The following is a 24,400-nucleotide window of genomic DNA, read 5'->3' on the forward strand; positions in this document are numbered from 1 at the left end:
AACAACCCAGATAATATGGAAACAGTAAAATATTACATTACATAAGAAACATCTAGGTCTTCAAAATAAAATGTAGACCAGGCAAGTGACAGATGAACAAATCTTTACATCTCTTTCATTTAGGGAGAAGATATTTTTTAAATTAGGAAATATAACAAAAACATATCTTATAAATTTATCATCTTTTAACTTTCCAAAAATGCCATCACTTTGTACTTCCAAGTATGAATTATAGGGCCTTGCATTGACTTACTTACTTTTGAAAATTATCCACCAAATAGGAAACTTTCAGAAGGAATTTTTTGCTATAAAATGAATGCTTCACCTTTATTAGTACCATTAGAAACATCTCAGTTTCTTCTTTAACTTACACATCTCTCAAAGTACTTTGGCATAAGAAAGCCAGTGCTTTTCAGAATAATAGAGAATATATAGACTAATATAGAAGTGCCTTGTGTCCTAACCCCATTTTATCACACCTCTCAACTTCCTCATCTGTCAACTACTGATAATAATATCATCTGTCTCACAGGGTTGTGGTGAGGATAATGTGAGATTAAAGTTTGCAAAATGCTTTGCAAAACTTAAAATCCTACATATATGTAAAAATTGAAGCTAATTATTTTGTCGCTACCAATGCAGCACTTCAGCTGTTCATTTTTTGTCATTCTCTTGCTGCTTGGCCACCAGCCCACCTTTTTTCCAGTCAAACATGCTTTTGATGATGTTTCATGTATCATAAAAACTCATTTTAAAAATTGGGAGGGGGGGCAGCTAGGTGGCGAAGTGGATAGAGCACTGGCCCTGGAGTCAGGAGTACTTGAGTTCAAATCTGGCCTCAGACAATTAACACTTACTAGCTGTGTGACCCTGGGCAAGTCACTTAACCCCAATTGCCTCACTTAAAAAAAAAAATTGGGAGGGGCAGCTAGATAGCACAGTGGGTAGAGCACCAGCCCTGGAGTCAGGAGGACCTGAGTTCAAATCTGGCCTCAGACACTTAACACTTACTGGCTGTGTGACCCTGGGCAAGTCACTTAACCCCAATTGCCACACCAAAAAAAAAAAATTGGGAAAGTAGATTTTAAACCAAAAAAAATGCATTCCATAGTGAGAGACAGAAGTGTTAAGGAGAAGAAAGAAAAGGAAAGGAGAGAGAGATCTGAGTGAGTAAGCTAGCTTGAAGGAAACTCAGAATACATCTAGTCCAACTACCTCATTTTATAGATAAAGAAACTGGGACCCAGGGTGTTGTGACATCATCGCTATCAGTTATTAAGTTATTAATAACTTAATTCACAACAGTTAAGTCACAACCTCTCTGGATCCCAATTTCCTCATGTACAAATCACCATCATCACCACCATAAATAATATTATTTTAGCTAGCATTCATACAGAATTATATGGTTTGCAAAACACTTTTCATATAGTATCTCCTTTAGTCTTCATAACAACCCTGTAAGGTAGGTGCTGTTATTATCCCCGTTTCATAGATGAGGAAAGAGTTGAGTGATTGGCTTAGCCTCCTATAGCTAGTAAGTATCTGAGGTCATACTTGAACTCAGGTCCTCCTGACTTCAAGTCCAGCACTCTCAGCTATGCCACAGGTACTAAGCAGCAGAAGTAGAATTTGGATCTAGATCTTTGACTCCAGAAATGTGCATGTCTGTATTTATCAGCTTTCCACTGTCTTGGGTTATTTATGGCAACTTTAGAAATCCTCTAATCAGAGCCCCTGGTCTTACTGATGGGAAACTGCAGCCCAGAGAGGTGTGAAATGCCTTACTGAGATGGCTAGCGCCAGGCAGCGCTAAGATTTCATAATCATCCTAACAGCTAATATCTCTACACTTTTAGATCAGTTCTCTCATGACTTCTTTTTGTTTTTGTTTTTTTGGTGAGGCAATGGCGGTTAAGTGACTTGCCCAGGGTCACACAGCTAGTAAGTGTCAAGTGTCTGAGGTCGGATTTGAACTCAGGTACTCCTGAATCCAGGGCCGGTGCTTAATCCACTGTGCCACCTAGCTGCCGCCCCTCTCATGACTTCTGACCCATACAGGACTGGGTGTGTGGATCATGAGGACCAGCCTATTTAAGTTAAAGAGGTCTAGCCACAAGGCAATGACAGTTTACAACAGCAATCTCCCAGGTCAGAGAGGGAAGTTGATCTGCTTTAGTTAAAGCACTCATCCCGTTGTGGGAATTTCGACAGAGAAGCCCAAACGGTACTCAGGAATAAGGAAGAGTAGTTTATTGACGCGCCAGCCCAAAGCAGAGTAATCTCTGGTTCTTTGGGCCCTGAGCAAGTGTCCAAACAGCAGTTATATACCTCTTAAGTGTGAAATGCATGCAGGTTTTCACAGGTACATTGTGGTGAGCTACTTGGCAGACAGGAAAGCATATTTCAGTAAACAGAGGCATATGTCAGGAAGTTGGTAATAAACCACAGACTTCAGGGGAACAAACAGTATGTTCTACTTTCATTTTGGAAGTCTCAGCTCGGGCCTCAGTTTCATCCCCTATATTTTCCCATATTAGTCCCAGCAAAATTCCAGTTTTTTAAGTATCCAACTGTAACGATTGGAGTGACGCCACCTACTGGAGAGTTACTGTAGTAAAGCTCCACCATGAGGAGAAGGCGTTTGAGGGCAAGCCATGCGGCCTTTCCTTGGCGTCAGGAAGTGATGTTTGCTCGTGGGTACTGTCAATCAAGGCTACCAGCCAATTAGCTTGGAGATGTGTGTGCCTGTGGATGGGCTGTTCCTGGTTTCACAGGAGGCTTGTGGGACAAAGAAGTGGCGAGGCTTGCTCTCGATCTCGCAAGGACCTCGGGGGAGAGAAGCTAGAGATAGTGGCTCCCTGAGATAGACAGCTGAATCTAGGCCTCTTTCTCTTTCTCTTCACCAAATTCTTATTCTCCTTAATAAATGCTTAAAAGTCTAAACTCTTGCTAAATCTTATAATTTATTGGTGACCACTCATTAGATTTTAGACAGACTAGCTAGAATTTTAGCACTTTACACAACTAAGTAACTGTGTAATTAGCAAAAAGTGATCTCACTGCAGTAACATAGGGTTGACTGCTGAGGCCTGAGAGGGTGCTGATAAATATTGAAGAGCAGCTATCTGCCCCCTTCTCCCACCCCCCCAAAAAAGCACATTTGACACTTTTAAATTTAATCTACATTGTTAACATTTTCTTCATCAATTTCTAGACATTCAACAGAACAATAAATCAAGCCCTGATAATAGCATTTGCCAGTCTCCAGGGTGTAGTGCTTATAGTAAAAATTTAGCAATCTGTTTCTTGAGGGCAGTATACCTTTGTTACTGAGCACATACCAAGTGTTTATCCAGAGGTGTTAAAATCACTACTTTACTAACAAATTATACTTCTAAGACCTCCCTTAAAAATCTCTTTAAATTTTATATTCCTGTATTAGTGGAAAAGTCACATTAAAGGAAGATTGGCTTTTTGGCATGTTTTGGTTTGGAAACATCTTATTACACCAGAATTTTTTGGTCATTTTTTTCTTTAGATAACTTTCCACTGCATATTTCAGGTTAGCTAGGACTGATGTGTCAATTGCATATGGGACAAAAAAGAAATCTGTGTGATGTCATTGAAGGACATTTCTTATCATCGTGGCTAAAATTATAATTATATCATTTCAATTTATATATTCAGTACAGAATTATTTTCAGCTCTGTTCCTTGTTTTTCCTACAGTTCCTGTCTCCTAAATGACATATCTTTTATGAAGAGAAACCTAAACTGTGGAAAATATAGAGTTTGGATAATATATAACAATGATCTCACTTTGTTTAAAGGTCAAATTGGACTGGACCCAACAGCATAAATTCTTGGTAAAGCATTAACATTACTAAAAGCAGTTCCTTAGGTCTGTTTTCCCAAAAACAAAAAACAAAAAACTCCTACTATCATATGTATACTGTGACAGATTATAATCTGAAATTCTGGACCTTAATGCGATTGAGAATGTTGCAGATCCATTGAGTTCCTTTGGAAATAATGACTATGTTAATGCCAGTTGTCTTTGTTGTTGTTCAGTAGTGGAATTAGATCAAGATGTCAAAAGATTTTTCCAACAGACTAGTTATTCATTGTTTACAAGACCCACTACTCGATTCATTTTCACATGCCAGGGTACCAGAAATGCTCTTTCTCATTCCTTCTGCCTCTTGAAATTCTGATCCCTCTTCAAAGCTCAGTTCAAATGTCACCTCCTCCAGGGAACCTTTGCTGATTTCCCCTCTCCAAGTTTACTATGTATTTATTTTGGATATATTTTGCATTGATTTATTAGTGTACTTGTTTCTCCAGAGTTGGAACTGGTTTGTAGCTGTCTTTTTATTCTCACTGCTAAGTACAGTGCCTGGCAGAGAACGGGTACTTAAATGCTTCTTGAATTGATTTGCCATTAACTAAACAATATTCCAGGGAACTGGTTGATCTCTAGGGACTCAGTTGCCTGATCAACTTATATTTTCTGACCAGAGTAGAACAATTTCATAAAGTTAGTCTCTAACTACATTAAAATTCTTACATTTATTGGAGAGGGGGCAGGGAAGAGAGGAAAGGAGAAAAATTTGGAACTCAAAATCTTACAAAAATGAATGTTGAAAACTATGTTTACATGTAATTGGGGGGAAATACTAGTAAGTGAAAAAAGAATAAAACAAATGAGAAATATGAAAAAAAAATCTTATATTTATTACACATTTACCATTTCACTTGCAAACTTAAAGGCAGTTTGTTAGATTGATTGGTTACCAAGGAAACAAACTCAGAAAAAGTATTTGGCAACTGTGACCAAAGTCACATCAGTACTTTCCCTTCTATGACTCATTGATGGGCTTCCTTTGAATTTCATAAGTCACTTAACTGCTTAAAAGAAACAAAGCAACAGGAAAAAAAAGATTTATTTTAATACTGCTAAAGGCAAGTGGTTCTGAAACAAATAGAATGATAGCATTCTAAAAACCAAGTGCCATAAACACCGGATACATTAGAGAGGCTAAACATTGATTGCTACAGTCCTTGTTCAAGAATATTGACAAGGACTTTCCAAAGAGCCTTCATTTTACATTATTTCACATTCCTTTTGAATGGGCTGATTTTTATTGACTTCTTATATTAATTAACAATATTAATGGACCATTGATTAGCAAGATAAGAATATGAAGAAAATCAATCAACACCCAACAGAGATTTGGATTTGGTGTTAAAGGATTGGGACCTCAGTTTCCTTACTTTAAAAACAAGGGCATCGGGTTTCAAGCAGACAAGATCACTTATTTTCTCCTTTCATAGCCTCAGTGACCCTCTTACCCTCTCTTAGACTTTCAAACTAGGAGAAATGGCTTGAAAGGCCATTGGAAGAATGTCTCTACATCCAGAATAAGTCCATGGGACTATATTAGATAACAGCCTAAGAGTTTAAAAAAATTATTAAAGTTTTTAACAATTTAAACAATCATCAGTTTAGAACATGATCTTGTTCACATTCTAAACTGGGGAGTTTTGATCCTGATCTTGTGATTAGCTTGTAGAATCATAGGAAGAGTCAAGAAACCTGGATGATTCTCTTCAGTACTAATTTGTATGTAGAGTACTGTAGCATAATACACATATTTAACGTTATAAATTCTGCTATAAGGGTTAACAGAGTCACATCTCCCCTGGTCAATGACCACTTCCTTCTTTCTTCCCTCCCCACTGCCCTGGCTATTAAGCCAAACCTGGTATAGGAATTTAAGTTCTCGAATCCAGGGCATCTGTGAAAGTTCCTAGTGTTTTCTCCATCCTTGTAGCTGTTCTTCTGAATAAACTTCTTGCATATCCCTGTTCTCCATCTCCCAGTATACTTGTGCCTCCCTGGCCATACACTTCGGAGAGAGGTTCCACAGAGACACTGTGGGCATATCTTGTTACTTCAGCCTTGGCAGTAGGGAAGGGAGAGAATATTCTGTATGAGCACTGGTGAACCAGGTTCTCCACATATAGAAGAAGATAGCATGGGCATAAAGTAGGGGTGTGAGTGTGACTGCTGTTTGTTTTAAATTACAGCATTGGAAAGAAAGTTGTTTCTAAAGTTTAACCTCTGATTTAGATTTTCAGCCTTCCTGGTATGGCCCTTGGGCTATGGGTGAGGAATTTCCCACTTAGATTAGGAGATTTTATGACACAGTGGAACTGATAGAGAAGACAAGAGTGCTGGACTTGGCATCAAGAGGATCTGAGTTTGAATGTTGCCTCAGACACTTAATAGCAGTATAATTCTAGCAAACCAGTTAACCTGTATCAGCCTCAGTTTCTTCATCTGAAAAGTGGAAATAATACAGTTATCCCTTCCACATTGCAACTTTCCCCATCTCAGTTTCAGTATATCTCATGTAGGCATAATAAATTAAATGGGAATTTTGGGGGGGGGGTGGAGTTTTTGAGCAAGCCACAGACATGCGAAGTCCATCTGACAACACAGGGCCTATGTTTACAATAAAATAATGTAAATACCCCATAAGAGAAAAAAAATTCAGACTTCTTCTCTGGTGTGAAGGGAGAGCCACAAAAATTTATGCATATTTTCCTGACTGGGAGGTGGTAGTGGTGGTGATGGTATCCCTAACATCTGAGATGTAGCTGTGATAGCATTTACCTCATGGGTTTTTGTGAAGACCAAAATGAGATTTTAACATATACATATACACATATAAAATATACATATATTATATATGATATATGTAAATTTTAATATTCTATCCAAATAAGAAATTAATGCCATTTCTAGCTAATTAAGAATAAAGTCATTAGTCAAGATGAAAAAGGCATTAAATTTATCAGTAGGATACATGAACTAATATATGTGTCTGCCATTGTGACAAAATGTAGTGAAAGAAAGCATATCCAAACCAGTCCCATAAGAGGTACAGTCTCCTAGTAAGAAGGCATTCAGTCATTCATCTTAAGGAATTTTCAGTAGTATTTTTTAATCTCCTCGATTATTTCCTTCTCACGCTACATTTAGAACCTGAGCCTTGTGTAAGCTTTGACTCCATTATAATATATTGGACAAATCACAGCCTATGTCTCAGTTTCCTTATGTGTCACATGGGAATATCTGCCCCACTTCATAGGGTTTTATAAGGAGTAATGAGACAGTGGACATGAAATAAATAAGGTATATTATTATTGAAATGGGATTTGCTGCCTCTTGTACATACTAGCAACTTAAGTTACTTTTTAAAGTCTTGTTTCCCTTTTTATGGCAGTTGATTTATATTAAATTTCTGTGTAGAATTTATTGTAATTTTTGTCAATTTAATTTAGTGTCTTTTACCCATTTTCATTATCAATAACTTGTTTAAATAAGTCAGGATTGAATTGTTTCAATTGTGTATCATATCTTTTTCTCATCAGTCTTCTTCCTTAGCCATTCTTGGGGAGGGGGGCGGGGTGTGAGGGTTAAGTGACTTGCCCAGGGTCACACAGCTAGTAAGTGTCAAGTGTCTGAGTCTGGATTTTAACTCAGGTCCTCCTGAATCCAGGGCCAGTGCTTTATCCACTGTACCACTTAGCTGCCCACACCACCTAGTTCCCCTTCCTTAGCCATTCTTGAGAGCTTTCTATTTTCTGTAAATTTGATAAGATCTACCCCTTTTTTAGAACTCCCAAGGAAGAGCTCAGTACCATGGCTCCACTTATTGTGGATGTCAGCTCCCTGTTAACCCTTTCCATACTGCCCATTCCAGTATAAAAATTATTCTCAACTGAGGAAACAAGGAAAATAACAGTTGAACTCTGCCTTTTCCCTCTGTTATCTGTTATCATTGTCACATCTACCACAAATAGTTTTTTACTCTCTTTGTTCTTCTTTCCCCAGTGTAGTTTTAAAAAACACCTTTTTAATTGTTCTTGCCAACCTCACTTTACCTTTAGCATATCTCACAATTTTTTGACATATATAGGTTAAATTCAACAACAATTTTTCATCAGGATTATAATATACAAATATAATTAGTAACAAAATGATTTGCAGTATTGGGGTGGTTTGTTTCCACATTCACATTATTTAATAATTTGTAATTCTTTAGAATTTTCTTTTACATAGTGATTAAATTACATTTAGAGGCACTATGGCAGTGGATAAGTCCCAAATCTGGGTTCAAGTCCTGCCTCTGACACCATGGGCAAATCCCCTAACCTCTCGGTGCCCAGTCATGTCTCTAAGACTATTATACATGAGAGGTAGCATGGCAAAGCACATAGTGTCAGGGAAACTTGAGAGCAAATAGCACCTCATTGAGCAACCCTGTATTGGGGGCAGCCTAATGCTGGCACCCTGCTCAGGTTCAGTACTGGGACAAAATCAGATGCTTGTAGGTCCAATTTACGAAAGGATTTTGTTTTGTTTTGCTTTTTGCTTAGCTATAGTGCAGAGAAGATAACAGCAAGGATACAGTACTACTTAGCTTCAACTTTGGTAGATATGTCCTCCCTCAATTCCAATCCTTATGGAAACACATCTGGTCAGCAGAGAAGGGTGTGGTGATTCACACGGTCTCAGGCCCCATTTATGTGAGATGTTTAGGCTCTCAATGACCAGCTACATCAAGGGAAAAATTCTTGGACTGCCGTATGCTATTGAGCCTTACTGAACTTTTTAGAAGCAGGCCTACTGGAGGATGAACATATTAACAGATTGGGCCCCCTTCCAGATTCCAAGCAGAACCCTAAAAGCTCTCCAGAAACCTTGGCGGGGCCACTCACATCAAAAGTGGTCTCATGTAACTACACTTCATAAAACAGCCCCAGGATTTCTAGGGAGGTGAGAAGGAAACAGAATATAGGTAAATTTATTTCAATAAATTGCTGTATATGAGGTAACTGCATACACATTGGCGTATTTAGTCGTATTCATTTTTTTTTTTACTTTCAGTTTACTTGGGGTGGTAAGAATATTTCAAAGGAAACAAATTTCTGTTTTTCTTTTTTGAGGTTTTTCCTTTTTGCTCTGATTCTTCTCTCATTACATGACTAATGCAAAAATATGTTTAATGTGATTGTACATATATAACCTATATCAGATTACTTGCTGTCTTGGGGAGGGGAGAGATGGAGAAAAATTTGAAACTAGAAATCTTATAAAAACAAATGTTGAAAATTATCTCTAAATGTAACTGGAAAATAATAAAATATTTATATGGGGGAAAAAAGGAAACAAATTTCTTAAACAGACTTTTAGAACAAGAACATCAATTTGTATTTTCCCCTTTTTGTTATTTTCCAAAGCTCCTAGTTGCCAATTCGGTATCACTTATCAGCCTAAAGTACAAGAGTGTAATTTTTTAAAACACATATCTATTATAGTAATTAACTGGTTCCTTTGTCTTTCCCCCCCAGGGAGGTGGTACAAGCAAACTGTGTTCACTGGAGAAAGAAGTTCTCATTTATGTGCAAAATGAGCGCAAGTGCGGCTACGGGTGTTCTGGATCCTTGCATCTACAGGGTCTCTGTGAGGAAGGTAAAAATAGCACACAATTTAGCCCTTTTACAAACCATAATTATTTCCATAGTAATTTTCTTTGTATAATTATTGCTATGCCCTTTCTCTTTTGTTATACCTATGATATGTCATGTAATTGGGATTCCCATGATTGTAATTATAATTTGCTACAGAAACACAGTAAATTTGAAGAAATTTTAAAGTCAGAAGTATAAACACAAGGCAAGAAGCCTGTCTTATTAGCATTGTATATCTTACTATTAATGATATTGCATAATCACATTGGGGGTTAAACAAAAGAGAAACCTGGAAACGTGCCTAAAGAATGCATAAATATATGCACATAATATGAGCATATGATACTATTATAGTACTTTCAGAAAACCCAAAAAGCCAAATTCATGTCATGAGGCCTGAGATAACCTTAGATATTCTACTCTTTTATGCTAGATCAAAAGAGATGCATTTTAGCCTTCTTGGTGACTCTCTCTTGGGAACGAAGTAGGCAGCTTTAATTTTCTTTCACCCACATAGCTGGGTTTATTTGATTAAAACAAGGATAACTGGAGAGTCAGATTTATATTCAGATCCTGCTTCTTCTACTTACTGGCTGTGTAACTTTGGCATGCCATTTAACCATCCTAAGACTCGGTTACCTCATCTGCAAAATTAGGGTAATAACTCCTATCATAACTAATCCATGGTTTTGTTGAGAGGATCAAGTGAGATAATATATGTGAAAGCACTTTGTAAATTTTAAGTGTTACATTATTTTGGATAACTGTGTTTTGGTATTAGGCCAAAAGGACAATTTCAGGTAGTAAATTTAGACTTTTATAAACCTGTTATTGAACTCAGACTTAAAATGACCTCTCCTACTTAATTATTGCTTAAGCATTTAAAACTGAATACCTATCAAACTTGGGGGGCGGGTCGGGCAGGGCAATGAGGGTTAAGTGACTTGCCCAGGGTCACACAGCTAGTACGTGTCAAGGTCAAATTTGAACTCAGGTCCTCCTGAATCTAGGTCCAGTGCTTTATCCATTGTGCCACCTAGCTGCCTCCCTGCTCAAACTTTTGAAGAGGTGCTGGGTGTGGAATTACAAAAAAACCCCAACCCAAACAACCCACAAATAGGAAATTATCATTAAAGTATAGTTATAAGATGAGGAACGTTCCATATGTTGTTAGTTTCAGTTACTGTGTTGGAAGGTTTTGTTGTCCATTCTTAAAAGGAAAGAGTCATTTAAGAGGGGTATCCTCTCTAGCATATTGCACTGTTTCCTTATTCTGTGGGTTAAGATAACAGTGCAACATATCTTTAGTTGTAGAGCAGGGGCTGTTTTCCTCTGCATTAAGATTTACTGTACCTATGTACACAGATGACTAATTCTAAATAATCTAAATCATGAATGATCCAAGTCATTACTACCATATGATGTTTGTACTCACTACCTTCTGTTTTTCATTATTTTGTTTAGTTAGTTTGCCTCAAGTTCAGTTCAACAAACATTTGTTAAAATCATAACTTGTAACTTTGCTTGGCAATTTTGATGTGTGGCATTTACGTTACTGTAAACCCTCTTACAAATTACTACTGATCATTTTTTTAAATGTGCTTAAATACTTACCTTGATTTGAAGAGGACCCATCAAATCCTTTCTAACTGCCTATCTTCACGTGGTTATGTTTCCAACTAGGCTGTAAAATCTACACATAGTAAAACCTTAATTGACAAAAATAGCCAATATATAGGAGTATTCTAGTTAATGACTAACCAGAAAACCCTTTTTTTGTTGTAACCTTTGTCACTGAAAACTTTTTAAAAATAGTGCTTTTTTGTTTGTTTTAGGTAGAATATAACAAACATAGTTTTTTTCTTTCATGTTCTTGTAAGGGTCTAGAACATCTCATTAAGCAAGCCATCTTTGACTAAATCCTAAGTATGAGTTTTTCCATCTTTCTCATACAATTTGAATCCTGGGGAAATTCTGGTTAACTCAGGTTAGCATACCGCAAATAGATACATTACATATTGTTATTGTCATTGCCTTCTTCATCTTTCCCTACCAAAAAAGACCCTGTTACATGTGACATTTGTATTCTCAGTTTGTTTACAATTAAAGCCTGTTACGGTGTTTTGCTATTTTATTATGAAATATTAATGCATATGACAGTGATTTCTTTGATAAATTCTATTTTAAGACTTTGGTGAATAATTATTTTATGGTTATATTTTTGTGTCTTTGGCAGGAATTAAAAGGCGGAAAAGCTTATGCAAAGGTAAAAAGATATATTCTCTAAAGTAATGTTTTTTTTAAAGTTGTTTATTCCTTACTGCTATTTGTTGGCCTGAAATTTAAGCAATTCAGGATGTAATCTATATCAACTCCATGTGCCACTTCCTGATTGAAGACTCAACTATAAGACAATTAATTGTCCCAACAGCATAAATAAAGGAAGCACAAAGAAATTAAATACAAGAGGGGGCAGCTAGGTGGCACAGTGGATAGAGCACCAGACTTGGATTCAGAAGCACCTGAGTTCAAATTTGGCCTCAGACATTTGACACTTACCAGCTGTGTGACCCTGGGCAGGTCACTTAACCCCCACTGCCCTGCAAAAAACCAAAAACAAAACAGTCCCATAGAGAAAAAAGTTGGTTAAAACCTAATAACTTTCATGAGGGCAATGTGTATCTATTTGTTGACATTCTTTGCTTGAACTCTGGGGTGAAATATTTATAGTGTTCCCATTTTAAGCCCCATTCTCTTGAAACTCCAGCTCCTACAACCTGGCTAGTTCTGGTAGAAATGATACAAACAGATTTAGGCCTGTGTTAAAATGCCTCCAGTAGGTACATGCATTCTGCAATCACCCTTGAATCTCTGGACTGGGAGAATGACCATGTGATTATCATGTACACAGCTTCCTAAGACTTCAAACATTTTTGGAGCCCTGCACTGGACCCCACAAGCTCAATGGATTTAGCCTTTGGTGATTCTCATTATGTGAAATAACAATGTAACGTGATACAAAGATAGATGGATAGTACCTACAAGTTAATGTGTGAAGCCAAAGGAGACCTTACCATCCCTTCAGCTTATCCTCCATTCTCTCACCTCCCCTTCTGTGCTCATTGCTTCCATTTCCCCTCCTCCCACTTATTTCTCAACCTTTTGTAGTCGAGTTTCCAACCTCTTCGCTCCAAAGAAACAGCTTTCTGCAAAGGTCGCAATGGTTTCTCAATTGCAAACTTGGTGGCCTTCTTCTCTCAGTCTTCCTTCTTCTTGACCTCTCTATAACAGTTAATGCTTTTGACCGCACACTTTCTCTTTTCTGGACTTCCCTGACACTGATTCTCTTTGTTCTCTTCCTGCCTATCTGAGCGTTCCTTTTCAGCTTCATTTTTTAGACCATTTTTGCTATCATTCCTTCCATACTTTCCCTTCCCTCCCTGAAACTATGGGTATACCTCAGTACCCTCCATGCCTTTGCATTGACTGTCCCTTAGACTGAAAGTTCCCTCTTTTCTTTCCTCCAGCACTCAATGTCTATTCTTTTCAAAATAAAGCTACATGAAGCCTTTCATTATCTCCATAGCTGCTAATCCCTTGCAAAATCACCTTGTATGTATTTCATACATTTATATGTGTTGTATATATTGTCTCTTTCAATGGTATGTAAACTTCCTGTGATACTCTGTCATTATCTTTCTAGTTCCTAGCATAGTGTCAGGAACATAATAGGGTTTAAACAAATAGTTATTAAACAAATGGTCCACCATATAGTCCAGAATCTTATTTTGTTCTTTGTTGAACCAGTTTTGTACCACCAAGAGTCCACTAAAACACTACGTTACCCTATAAATAAAATCTCATTACCTTTTTTAAAATGGTTCACATTTCTTTTATATATTAATCCTGGTGCTAACTTATATTAACAATAGATATCAATTTGCATTCTTATTTTTCTTAAACATTCTGGTTATGGTAACAGGTATTTAAATTTTTTTTTGAAGATACAATATTTTCACTTTAAGAATTTAACTTTTATGCCCTTTGACATGAAAAGTAGAGTTGATTTTATGCTTATTCCTAAGGCAGTAAAAGGATGGGGTCAAGTTGCAAGTAGGAGGTAGAGGGAAGATGCAGGGATGAGCCACAACAGAAAGAAATGCTATCTGGATCAGATGATGCTGACAACAGAGAGGGAGGAGTACAATCTGGGCAACAAAATGAGAGAGCAAAGCTGCAGTGAGTTTCTGGTTGACAGAAGAGCCTGGGTATGAGGCCAGTCCATCAGGGACTTGGTAGAAGGAGCAGGATGCTTTCAACTCCTGTACACTGAGAGGGGACAGGAGAGGTTGTCAGAATAACACATCCTATAGTTGGTTCCTGGGAAAGTTGTATCAGGTAAAGCATTTGGACCACTTGAATTGTTATGGCTCCTGAGCAGAAGGTGAAAGGTGCGCCATCTCAAGCCATTTGGCACCACTAGGCAGTGGTGGTAAACTGGGATCAGGAAAGATTGGAAAGAATCGAAATTGTGTCTGTCTGAAAATAATGAACTTTCTGAATGAGAAGTTAGGATGACATAGTGGCAAACAGCCTGAGAGAATCAGGAGACATGGAGTCTGGTCCTGGCTTCATCACTTACTAGCTATACGAAACAGGGATAGCAGCTGGACCTGTGAATTGATGAGGAACTCCAAGGTGAGGAAACTCTACCTTCTCTGCACCTCAGAGCCTTAAAGAGTTACTTAGAGTGCCGAGAGGTTGAAGATGGCTTGGAGGCAGGAACACAGGCACTCCTGGCTTTGACTCCAGCTCTTCCTCTACTCTGCCGTGATGGCTCTCATTCTGTGACCTTGAGCAAATCATTTCTCTGCTATCTGACTTAGTAACTTCATCATAAAATTAGTATAATAGTACTCACCTTGATTACAACACAGAGTAGATGTAAGGATCAAATGAGAGTATTTTGTGGAAGGTCTTCAAAAGTTATAAAGTGCTTTCTATACAAGGGTAACTTCTGCAAAAACAGACATTTGTTCATTAGCAAAATATCGTAGAAAATGAATAGAGTAGTGCTTCTAAATATTCTACTAATATTTTCCCTTTTTCTTCATAGTTGGGTTTTGCAGATCTAAACCTAGCAGAGTTTGCTGGATCAGGAAATACCACTCGTCGCTGTTTACTAGAAGGTTATGATACCAAAAATACAAGACAGGATAATTCTATTCTTAAAGTAAGCAAATTTCATTTGTGTATATGTATATACAGATGTTAAATAGAAATGGATACCGTTTTATGCTTTCAAGTAAAATCCAACATCATGGTGAAAAGAATCTAGTCAGTGTGTCTCCTGACTCAAGATACAGTTTGATTTCCACAATTCCACACTACCTCTTAGAGAGCTTTAGGAGTGAGACACAGCTGAAGAAATGTCCACAAAACCAAAACAAAGAAGAGAATCTGGTCAAAATCACTGAAGAATTCACCAGTTAGAACAGCCTGGCCCAAATCACTGAGGTAGACAGAAGCTCCCAGTGTTGATTTTATCGAACCCTTGCGCGCTTCATAAAAGAGATTACCACTTCAAAGGTCACTTCTGAGAATGGTGGAGAGATCATCCTTGGGCATTCTAAAGTGCCTACAGCCCCTGAAAAGTAGTTCCTTAGCATCTGTGGTAGACGGATGAATGCATAGTGGACGTCATCTATGTCAACCCCTCCTTCTGGGGTCCATGTGCAGGGATGTACCACAACAGCAGAAAGAAATGCTGTCTGGGCCAGATAATTATGACAACAGAGAGGGAGGAGTACCACCTGGGCAACAAAATGAGAGAGGGAGAAGCGGCAGTGACTTTCTAGATGATGCAGAGGCTGGTTATGAGACCATCTACAGGGGACTTGGTAGAGGGAACAGGATGCTCTCAACTACTGTAAACTGAGAAGGGGCTGCAGAGGTAGTCAGGTAGCCATTGTAGGGGTGTGTGGAAGTAACTCTTGCCCTTCTATTGTTGACAAGGGCTTCTAGGAGCCTCATAGTCATACAATCCACTAACATTTTGCCAAGGAACTGAAGACCTATCCAGACAAAGTTATTGAGAAGACGTGGGCGATTTCAGTGACACCACATTAGCGTTCATTGGGTAAACACCGTACCCCTGAAATCTCAGGGATGTTTGTCTGCCTAGTGCCTCCATATAAAATAGGGCATAGAGATTGTCCTTTGTGACAGTTTCTGCCTTTTCTTAGAAATCCAGAAAGGCCAAATGTTCTTTTGCTAGAAAGGATTGAGAGAACACTTCTGTAAAGAGACCAGCTGTCTTTTATAATTAGGAAGCCTCTGTACTTGCACACTTAAATGAAGGAACAAACAGAGCAAAAGAGAATATTCTTCTTGTAAATAAATGCCCATGCTTTATGGAAATGGAGTACCTGTGTCAAGGAGCTGAACAAATGCTAAGATTAGTGACACAATGAAAACACACAAGAGAGCTTATTTATCTCTATAGGAGCTGGCCATTTTGGTTAAAGTATCTTCCATTTTGATTCAAATTGAAAAGGAAAAAAAATCAGGAGTAATGTTTGAGAGAGAATGTTTTTGGGACAAAGAATCATAAAAATCCTACCTCCTGCCCAATGTAGGAATCCCTGAGATAATCAGCTTAACTTAGCTTTGCTTAAACATTTCCAGTGACGGGAACTCACTGCCTCACAAAGCCCATTTCATTTGAGGGGAAGGAGGATGGTACAGACCAGAGATTTTGATCAATGTGAGGTACTTTCAGTGTGGAAACTCCCCTTATTTATGTGAGTTGGTAATTCATCTGTAATCCTCTTAAGGAAATGCCTAGGTCATGGGCATGAAATCATTGAGTAATAATTCTGAGCAGTATATGATGAAGTGGTGTGATCAGTGGGCAGAGCCACTAGGGTTTTGCCCTAGGACACCAAAATTTAAGGGACTGACAGCACTTATAAGTCTTTAGAATCATAAAAACAACTGAGTTTAACTCCAAGTTAGCAAAATAATTAGTTAAAATAGCAAGCAATTAGTTGGCTGCAGAACCCCAGGTAAAGTCTTGGCCCAGCCCTGCCCTCTTCTCTACCCCCACCAGCCTTGATGGTATTTCTGTATCAGTATCTATCATAGATAGATAGAGTTTGATCATTTCAACTCCAACAAGTACTGGTTGAATCTAGAGAGCAGAAAAATAACTGTAACCTATGGCCAGGGAAGGATACCTGGTACAGGTGCTACTTTAGTTGAACTTTAAATGATGGGTAATATTTGGATGTGTGTAAAAGAGGAGATAAGGAAATTCCAGATGCAGGAAACAGGATGAGTAAAACTTGGCAGTTGAAGGGGAAGCTAGGTGGCACAGTGGATAAAGCACAAGCCCTGGATTCAGGAGGACCTGAGTTCAAATCTGACAATCTGACCTCAGACACTTGACACTAAGTGTGTTACCCTGGGCAAGTCACTTAACCCTCATTGCCCCGCAAAAAAAAAAAAAAAAAAAATTTTTAAAAACTCTTGGCAGTTGGGAAAGTTAGGCAGGGTTTGACTAGAATAGAAAGTTCATGTGGAATAAAAGTAAAGAAAGGGAAACCAAGGAAGTACTGAATCTAGGGGTAGAAGGAGGAAAAGGAGAAAGAAATGGTCAAAAATAAAGAGAAGGGCAACTAGGTGGTGCAGTGGATAAAGCACTGGCCCTGGATTCAGGAGGACCTGAGTTAAAATCCAGCCTCAGACACTTGACACTTACTAGCTGTGTGACTCTGGGCAAGTCACTTAACCCTCATCGCCCTGCAAAATAAATAAATAGATAGATAGATAGATAGATAGATAGATAGATAGATAGATAGATAGATAGATAGATAGATAGATGGATGGATAGAAAATAAAAAGGGACAATACTATAGAAGCTAAGAGGAGAAAATTTCAACAAAGAAAGGAATTAGTGTTAACAGTTCATCCAGGGAGCAGCCAGGTGGCGCAGTGGATAAAGCACCGGCCCTGGAGTCAGGAGTACCTGGGTTCGGATCCGGCCTCGGACACTTAACACTTACTAGCCGTGTGACCCTGGGCAAGTCACTTGACCCCAATTTCCTCACTAAAACAAAAACAAATAAACAGAAAAAAAACCCAGTTCATCCCAATACAACAGAAACAGTGAAGATTTAAGAGAAACAATTGCATTTGACAATTTGGAGACATTGAGAAATGCATTTTTACTAATGGATTAAAACCTAGATTGAAGACTATTGAAGAAGAAATAGGTGGCAAATTGCCTACAGTATTAATAGTAGCATCCACACTGTGCTTGATGGAGAAAATTACTGAGCCTTCCATCTGTGAATCCAAGTAGGCTTATAGTTGAAATGGGCCCAGTGACTGAAAGACAGGCTGGACTTAGCAGTTGGGGCTTTTTTGTTCCTGCTGAACTACTCAAATCAGGTTCTGCGAATGCTCCTCTCTGGGAAGCTGTTCAGCCTTCTGAAGCCAGCTGGACTACTCATGGTATAGTGCAAAGAGGACTGGAATGAAGATCAAGAGAATGAGGTTCTAATTCAGACTCTACTGAGTGCCTGTGACAGTAGGCAAGCCACTGAGCATCTAGGAGCCATACTTTCCTCATCTGTAAAATAAAGGGGTTTGAATTCTAAATTCCTTCTAGCTCTCACATCTTATAATTCTATGATTCATTTAAACAGAGGCAGCAGGTGTTGTCAAGAAGTTCAACAGTGAAAGGAAGGAGAGGGAAAGGACAGTAGGTAAAGGGGGAAATGGTGCATATATAGAGTTGGTTTTATTTCAGAAGATGTGAATAAGACAGTGACCGACTGACTTCTATACAGTAATGTCAAATCTCACATGCATCATGCTTAAGTTACATAAATATTAATTCCAGAAAGCTTGAACTCTCAGAAGTGTAGTAGACAACAGCTGCATCTACATGGGAGTAGCACAGTTTGGGGGCAACATTGGAGGAGCACTCTAACATGCTGTCGGGCAAGAGCATGGACTTGGGGGAGACCCTATGGCCTGAGTATGGCCATATAATATCATCAAGTCTCCATTTAGGTCTCTGTTTTTTATTTGTGTTCTCTAAATTGATTACTATTTTTATTGCGTTATGGTTTCTGAAGGATGTATTTAGTATTTCAGCCTTTTTATATTCATTTGCAATTTCTGTGTGCTTTAATGGTCAGTTTTTGTAAATGTGATCCAATTCAGAAGACATCATAAGTCTTTTCCATCCAATTTCTCCAGTTAATTTGTGTAATTCTATAATTTTCCTTTTATCTTTGTTTATCCTCTTGAAAGAGGAATATCAACATCTCCTCCCTATTATTGTGTTACTACCTATGTATGTCTTTTTGCAAATCAGTTAATTTTTGCTTTATGTCATGTAAGAAATATAGGTTTAGTATTAATGTTAGTGTTTTATATGGTGTTTTTGTTGTTGTTGTTTTTGTTTATCTGTTGGTCGATAAACATTTTTAAAGACCCACTCTGTGTCAGGCACTGTATCTCTGGGGATACAAGTACAAATAAAAACAAAGATAGTCCCCTCTCTCAAATAACTTAAAATCTGATGGGGGAAGACATTATACTAAAGCATCTAATTTACATCTGCATATAAGTGAGTCTGAATTAGTTCCTCATTCTCTTGACCTCCATTCCAGTCCTCTTTTTACCATGGATAGAGAACAGGGGAAGGGAAGCTACCTTATTGGGGAAAGTAGGAATAATGGAGAAGTCCAGAATTAGTATAGCTGCTGTGGTAAAATAATAGAATTTGGTAGACGCCCAAGGGTCAACTTGATTGATTTAGTGGTGTTTGAATTGGGTGTGAATGAGAAACTACTAAGTACCCACTTAAGATGATTAGATTTTGAGCCACACCTGGCCGGCCTTGTCAGGCCTAGTCTAACTTGGCCAACCCTGAGAAGGAGTGTCCTCAGAGGCTGTAGACTGCGTCAGCAACAGAGAACCAGTCTCAGCCACACAACTTGAAGGTCCTCCCCTTTGGGGGAGGGAGAAAAAAGTAGAAAAAGGGACCCCAACAGGAAGTAGCCCTCTCTGGCCTTGGAGGAGCTTTCGGAGCGGACTGGAGACTGGCTCCATAGAAATTACAGACCCCTGGTGGTGAGTTAATAAAATCCAGCTCTTTGAATTAGCTGAGCTGAAAGCGAGTTTGGGTTTGAGACAGCCTTTGCTAGAGCCAGGGAGACTATCCATTTTCCTCTTTCCCTATTCCCTTGTCCTTGACTTTTAATAAAACCTGATTTGTCTGTGGAAAAGAGGCTGTGAAGCTCCTTTCTTATTGTCCTGGGAGAAATAACTAAAAAGGGCAGTTCAGAGGAGAGGAGGCTTTGGACCTAGAGGTCCCTCATTATTTTCTTTTTTCTGACTTTTTTTTTGGGGGGGGTTGTTATTGTTGTTGTTGTTGTTGTTGTTGTTGTGAGGCAGTTGGGGTTAAGTGACTTGCCCAGGGTCACACAGCTAGTAAGTGTCAAGTGTCTGAGGCCGGATTTGAACTCAGGTCCTCCTGACTCCAGGGCCGGTGCTCTATCCACTGCGCCACCTAGCTGCCCCCCTCATTATTTTCTGAACCCCAATATTACGGTGAGCCACCCAATTAACTCTCCCCATATTAAATAGGGAGAAGTTTGTGCTAAGACTCCTTAAATGGAGGCCCTAGAGGCCATGACCCTGTCCTCCAGTTAGATTTTCTATTTTTGCATGATTGCAATGGCTGCTTTTTGGGTTCACCCACTACATAGAAAATCTTGTTTTGGCTTCTCATTTTTATTCTATGTATGACTTTGCTTTTTAGATGTGTTTCTTATGAACAATAAATTATGAAGTTTTGTTTTCTGACACTTTTTATTAATAGGATTTTAATGCATTCACGTTTAGAGTTATAATGGTTAAACTTCTATTTTCCTCCAATATTGTCTTTTCTGAATTAAAGTGTTGTTGTTTTTCTATTCCTCTTCCTCTTTTAAGTCATTACTTTGTCCCTATGCTTAGTTTTTTCTTAATAGACTTTAAGGCACGCACAGACAAATGAAAGCATTAACTCAGATCACTTAAAGAAAGTTTACTGGTGGAGTACCTGTCTTTGTCTTTTTACTCTCTACTCCAATCTCTGGCTGTTAGGTTTTTAAAATATGAAATTTTTTTGACATAAAATTTCATGTTTATCAATACCAGAATGTATTCTCAATATAATGTAGTCATTTAAATTGGTTTAGTGTAGTGAACCTAATTTAACAAAGGTCTCTGTATATTAGATGCTTTTTTAAACATTATTTGGTTTTTTCATCCTTAGGTCTTGATCAGTATGCAGCTCATGTCTGGTGATCCATGTTTTAAAACGTAAGTTTATTCCTGATAAACGCATCGGGATTTCTCTTGAAGTATTAATAATAAATGACATGTCTAAAGTTTATGCTTAAATTTTTATCATGTGTACAACCCAGAAAAATTTAAAGAATATTCAAAATCATCCTGGAAACTCACTTTAAAAAATAATTTTGTTTACATTCCTCAAATTCCCCCAGTTTATGCTGAGCTGATAGATCTTTTGTCTTTTCCAAATGTTTTCCTTTGTTCTGCCTCTAAAATATCTCTTATAGATTTATATACTTGTCAGTGTATAAAAGACCATTCGGACAGTAAGAGCTGTCTGAAAGTGCAATGGACTGTTTTGTGAACTGAGATAGTAGACACTTAAGAACGAATGAAACAAAATGAAATTCATCGATTTTTTAAGCACTTACCCACCATATGACAGCACTGGGGATACAAAGACTAACTGCCCTTACCCTCAAGGAGCTAGTCTAATAGGGGAAGACAACACATATAAAATACAATGCATAGGATTACAAATGAATTCAGGTATATTAAAATGGAATGGTGATGTTGATTTGATTACTTGAAAAGTAGCTTTTGAATTGAATAACCATTTTTCCCATTAGGGAAAGGGTTTAAGCAGAGACTGGGCTGCTACTTGCAGAGAGGATTCTAGTGTGAGGTAGCTGGTTAAGCTAGATAACCTCTATGGTCTATTTCAAATAGGTGTGGGTTCCATTTGTAGGTTCAGACAAGGGCTTTTATAACCTTTTTGTGTGTCTTGAAACCTTTTGGCAGTCTGGTGAAGTCAGCGGACTCCATCTTAGAATAACGTTTTAAAATGTGTAAAATAAAATACGTAGGTTAACAAAGGAAACCAATTATATGGAAATAGAGTTATCAGAATATTATTGTAAAAAACACAAATTCACTTGTCTCTTGTTAAGTACCCTTGGTTTCGACACATACTTTTCTCTTTACACTTAGTTACTTAAATTTCAAAGAAGATGATGTGATTCCAAGATAAGAGAAATATTTACTCAGGAATGCTTATAGCATATATTTAGAGAGATAGTACAGTGAAGTGACTAGAATACCTGTCTTGGAGTCTGGAATACCTAGATTCAAGTCCTGTATCTAATATATACTGACTGAGTGACCTGATCAGGAGAGGTCATTTTTTATGCTCTCATTTGCCCCACCCAGTTCTCTTAAGACTATAAATTGTATGGGGGAGGATAGGTGGCGCAGTGGACAGAGCACCAGCCCTGGATTCAGGAGGACCTGAGTTCAAATCCTGCCTCAGACATTTAATACTTATAGCTCTGTGACCCTAGGCAAGTCACTTAACCCCAGTTGCCTCACCAAAAAAAAAAAAAAACTATAAATTGTAGAAGAGTTGCTGATCTGAATTGATGAGAAGAGTTTCCTTCCTTGCACCAATAAAATCTTAGATCTGGCCTTTCCACTTCCAATTTCAGTCTCCCTGAAATGAGTACTACATGGCTTTCCTATACTTGGATGGATTTGTGACTTCATTGATACAGTAGTAATAGCTAATGTTTGTATAGCACCTACTTTGTGCCAGACACACACACAGTTCTCACAACAACTCTGGGATATAGGTGATGTTCTCATTTTACAGATGAGGAAGGTGAGGCGTGCAGAGTCACACTTCCACCATCAGCACAAATCATAACTAATCATTCAGCACAATTCTTGTTCATGTCTTTTCCTAAATCTTCCATAGAGGATGATGGAACTAGAGTCCTTCCTTCAGCTCTCAGAATGGTACTAAAGATGCCCATTTCTTATCCTTCACCCCATGACCGGACTACCTTTTTTTTCAGTCAAACATGTTCTAAATGGGGTCTCTTCCACTACTACTTAGTGCACCCACAACAACAATGAGCATTTAAAAAATCTGTATTATATCCTCTTCCTAGAATTGTAAGCTCCATGAGGGCAGGACCTTGACTTTTCTACACTGTATTTCACCCTGCTTCTAGCACAGTGCTCTTTGTACTACAGGGTCCTAACAAATATGTATGTATACACACATGCACGCACACATATACATGTGTGTTATGTGTGTTACATGTGTTGTGTATGTGTTGTATATGATATATTTAAATTGCCTCTTGGGAGAATTTGTACATCAAAGCCTTAACATTTTATTTCTTATTATCTCTCTTTTTTTTTTGGTAAGGCAGTTGGGGTTAAGTGACTTGCCCAGGGTCACACAGCTAGTAAGTGTTAAGCGTCTGAGGCTGGATTTGAACTCAGGTCCTCCTGAATCCAGGGCTGGTGCTCTATCCACTGTGCCACCTATCTTCCCCTCTTATTATCTCCTTGTCTATTTTGTTTCAATTCACAATTAACCAATTCAGCCCTAATTTCCACTCACCTGAGTGACTAGACATCATAGTCATCCTTGTCCCATACTTCTCCTATGCTCTCTCAATCCTTTCAGTTCCCTAGCTTTTTAATTTCGCCTCATTGATATTTGCATCCATCCTCTTCTGTCTGCTCACATGGATGCTATTGTACTTTCTTCAAGAATCACATCACCCATATGACCTCATTGTTGTTAATCCTCTCTCCCTCTTCAGATTACCTTGTATCACACTTATCTGTGTAAATTGCATTCTTCCCTCTCCCTTTCTTCCTTTCCCAACAGAATTTATGCTTCTTAAATACAGGAGCTGTTTTTCTTCTTTGTCTCTATATTCCCATTGCTTGCGCATAGTAAGTGGTTTTGATTCAATTCAACACACATTTATTGACCATGTTTTTCCAATACTTCCCGGGGTAAATATCATTCTCCTTGGCAGACAAAAGAACAGTTGAATATTTCTGAGCACTAGACATAATCAGGAAAAATTTGGATTCAGATTTTTCCTCTGACGAGGTATAGCTCAGAGAAAATCATTTGACTTCTGCAGAAGTTAATACCTGTAGTACTAGCTCCTCCGGTATGAGGGCTTCTTCTCTTCCATCTTTGGTGTCTACCTGTCACCCAGCTGTCACCTGTGACTCCAAGAAGCTGTAGCATAAGCAGTGGCCACACTGGGTAAAAACTGTCTTGGTAGACAGGCTAAACCAACAGGCCTCAAACCCACTGGTGAGTTAGGGAAGTGTTTGCCCCAAGCATGTGAAGACTCTCTCCAGCAGAATGAGTGACTAGAACAATTTGTTCCAACGGCCAACGAAGGCAACTGAAGCAACTTCTGTGGAGCTGAAGCCATTGCCAGTCATCTTGACTTTTGTCTTGCCACTGGATTTTGACTGAAAGAGAGTGAGGCTGACTTTGTGCAGCTTGGCCTCACTTAAATCCAATTCCTGTACAAGTCATGACATCACCTATGATGTCATTGGTCCTCTTCAAAAATAAAGGACAATCTACTTCATATTGTTATTGTGAAAAGCAAATGAAACAGTGTATAAAGTCTTTGTGTAAATGTCAGTTATTATCATCATCCCATCTACCCTGA

General features: G+C 38.3%; 1 protein-coding gene across 2 annotated transcripts in view; it reads left to right on the forward strand.

Moving 5' to 3' along the window:
* The window catches only part of FAM102B (family with sequence similarity 102 member B), an 86,468-nt gene that overhangs the window by 27,655 nt on the left and 34,413 nt on the right, over positions 1-24,400 (forward strand). For both annotated transcript variants that reach the window (XM_044002754.1, XM_044002755.1), the window contains exons 2-5: positions 9,426-9,546; positions 11,782-11,811; positions 14,662-14,778; positions 20,884-20,930. In XM_044002754.1, the coding sequence (XP_043858689.1) occupies positions 9,426-9,546; positions 11,782-11,811; positions 14,662-14,778; positions 20,884-20,930 (315 nt within the window). The remainder of the gene's footprint in view (positions 1-9,425; positions 9,547-11,781; positions 11,812-14,661; positions 14,779-20,883; positions 20,931-24,400) is intronic.

Source organism: Dromiciops gliroides, chromosome 4, assembly GCF_019393635.1.
Source record: "Dromiciops gliroides isolate mDroGli1 chromosome 4, mDroGli1.pri, whole genome shotgun sequence".
NCBI classification, from domain to species: Eukaryota; Metazoa; Chordata; class Mammalia; order Microbiotheria; family Microbiotheriidae; genus Dromiciops; species Dromiciops gliroides.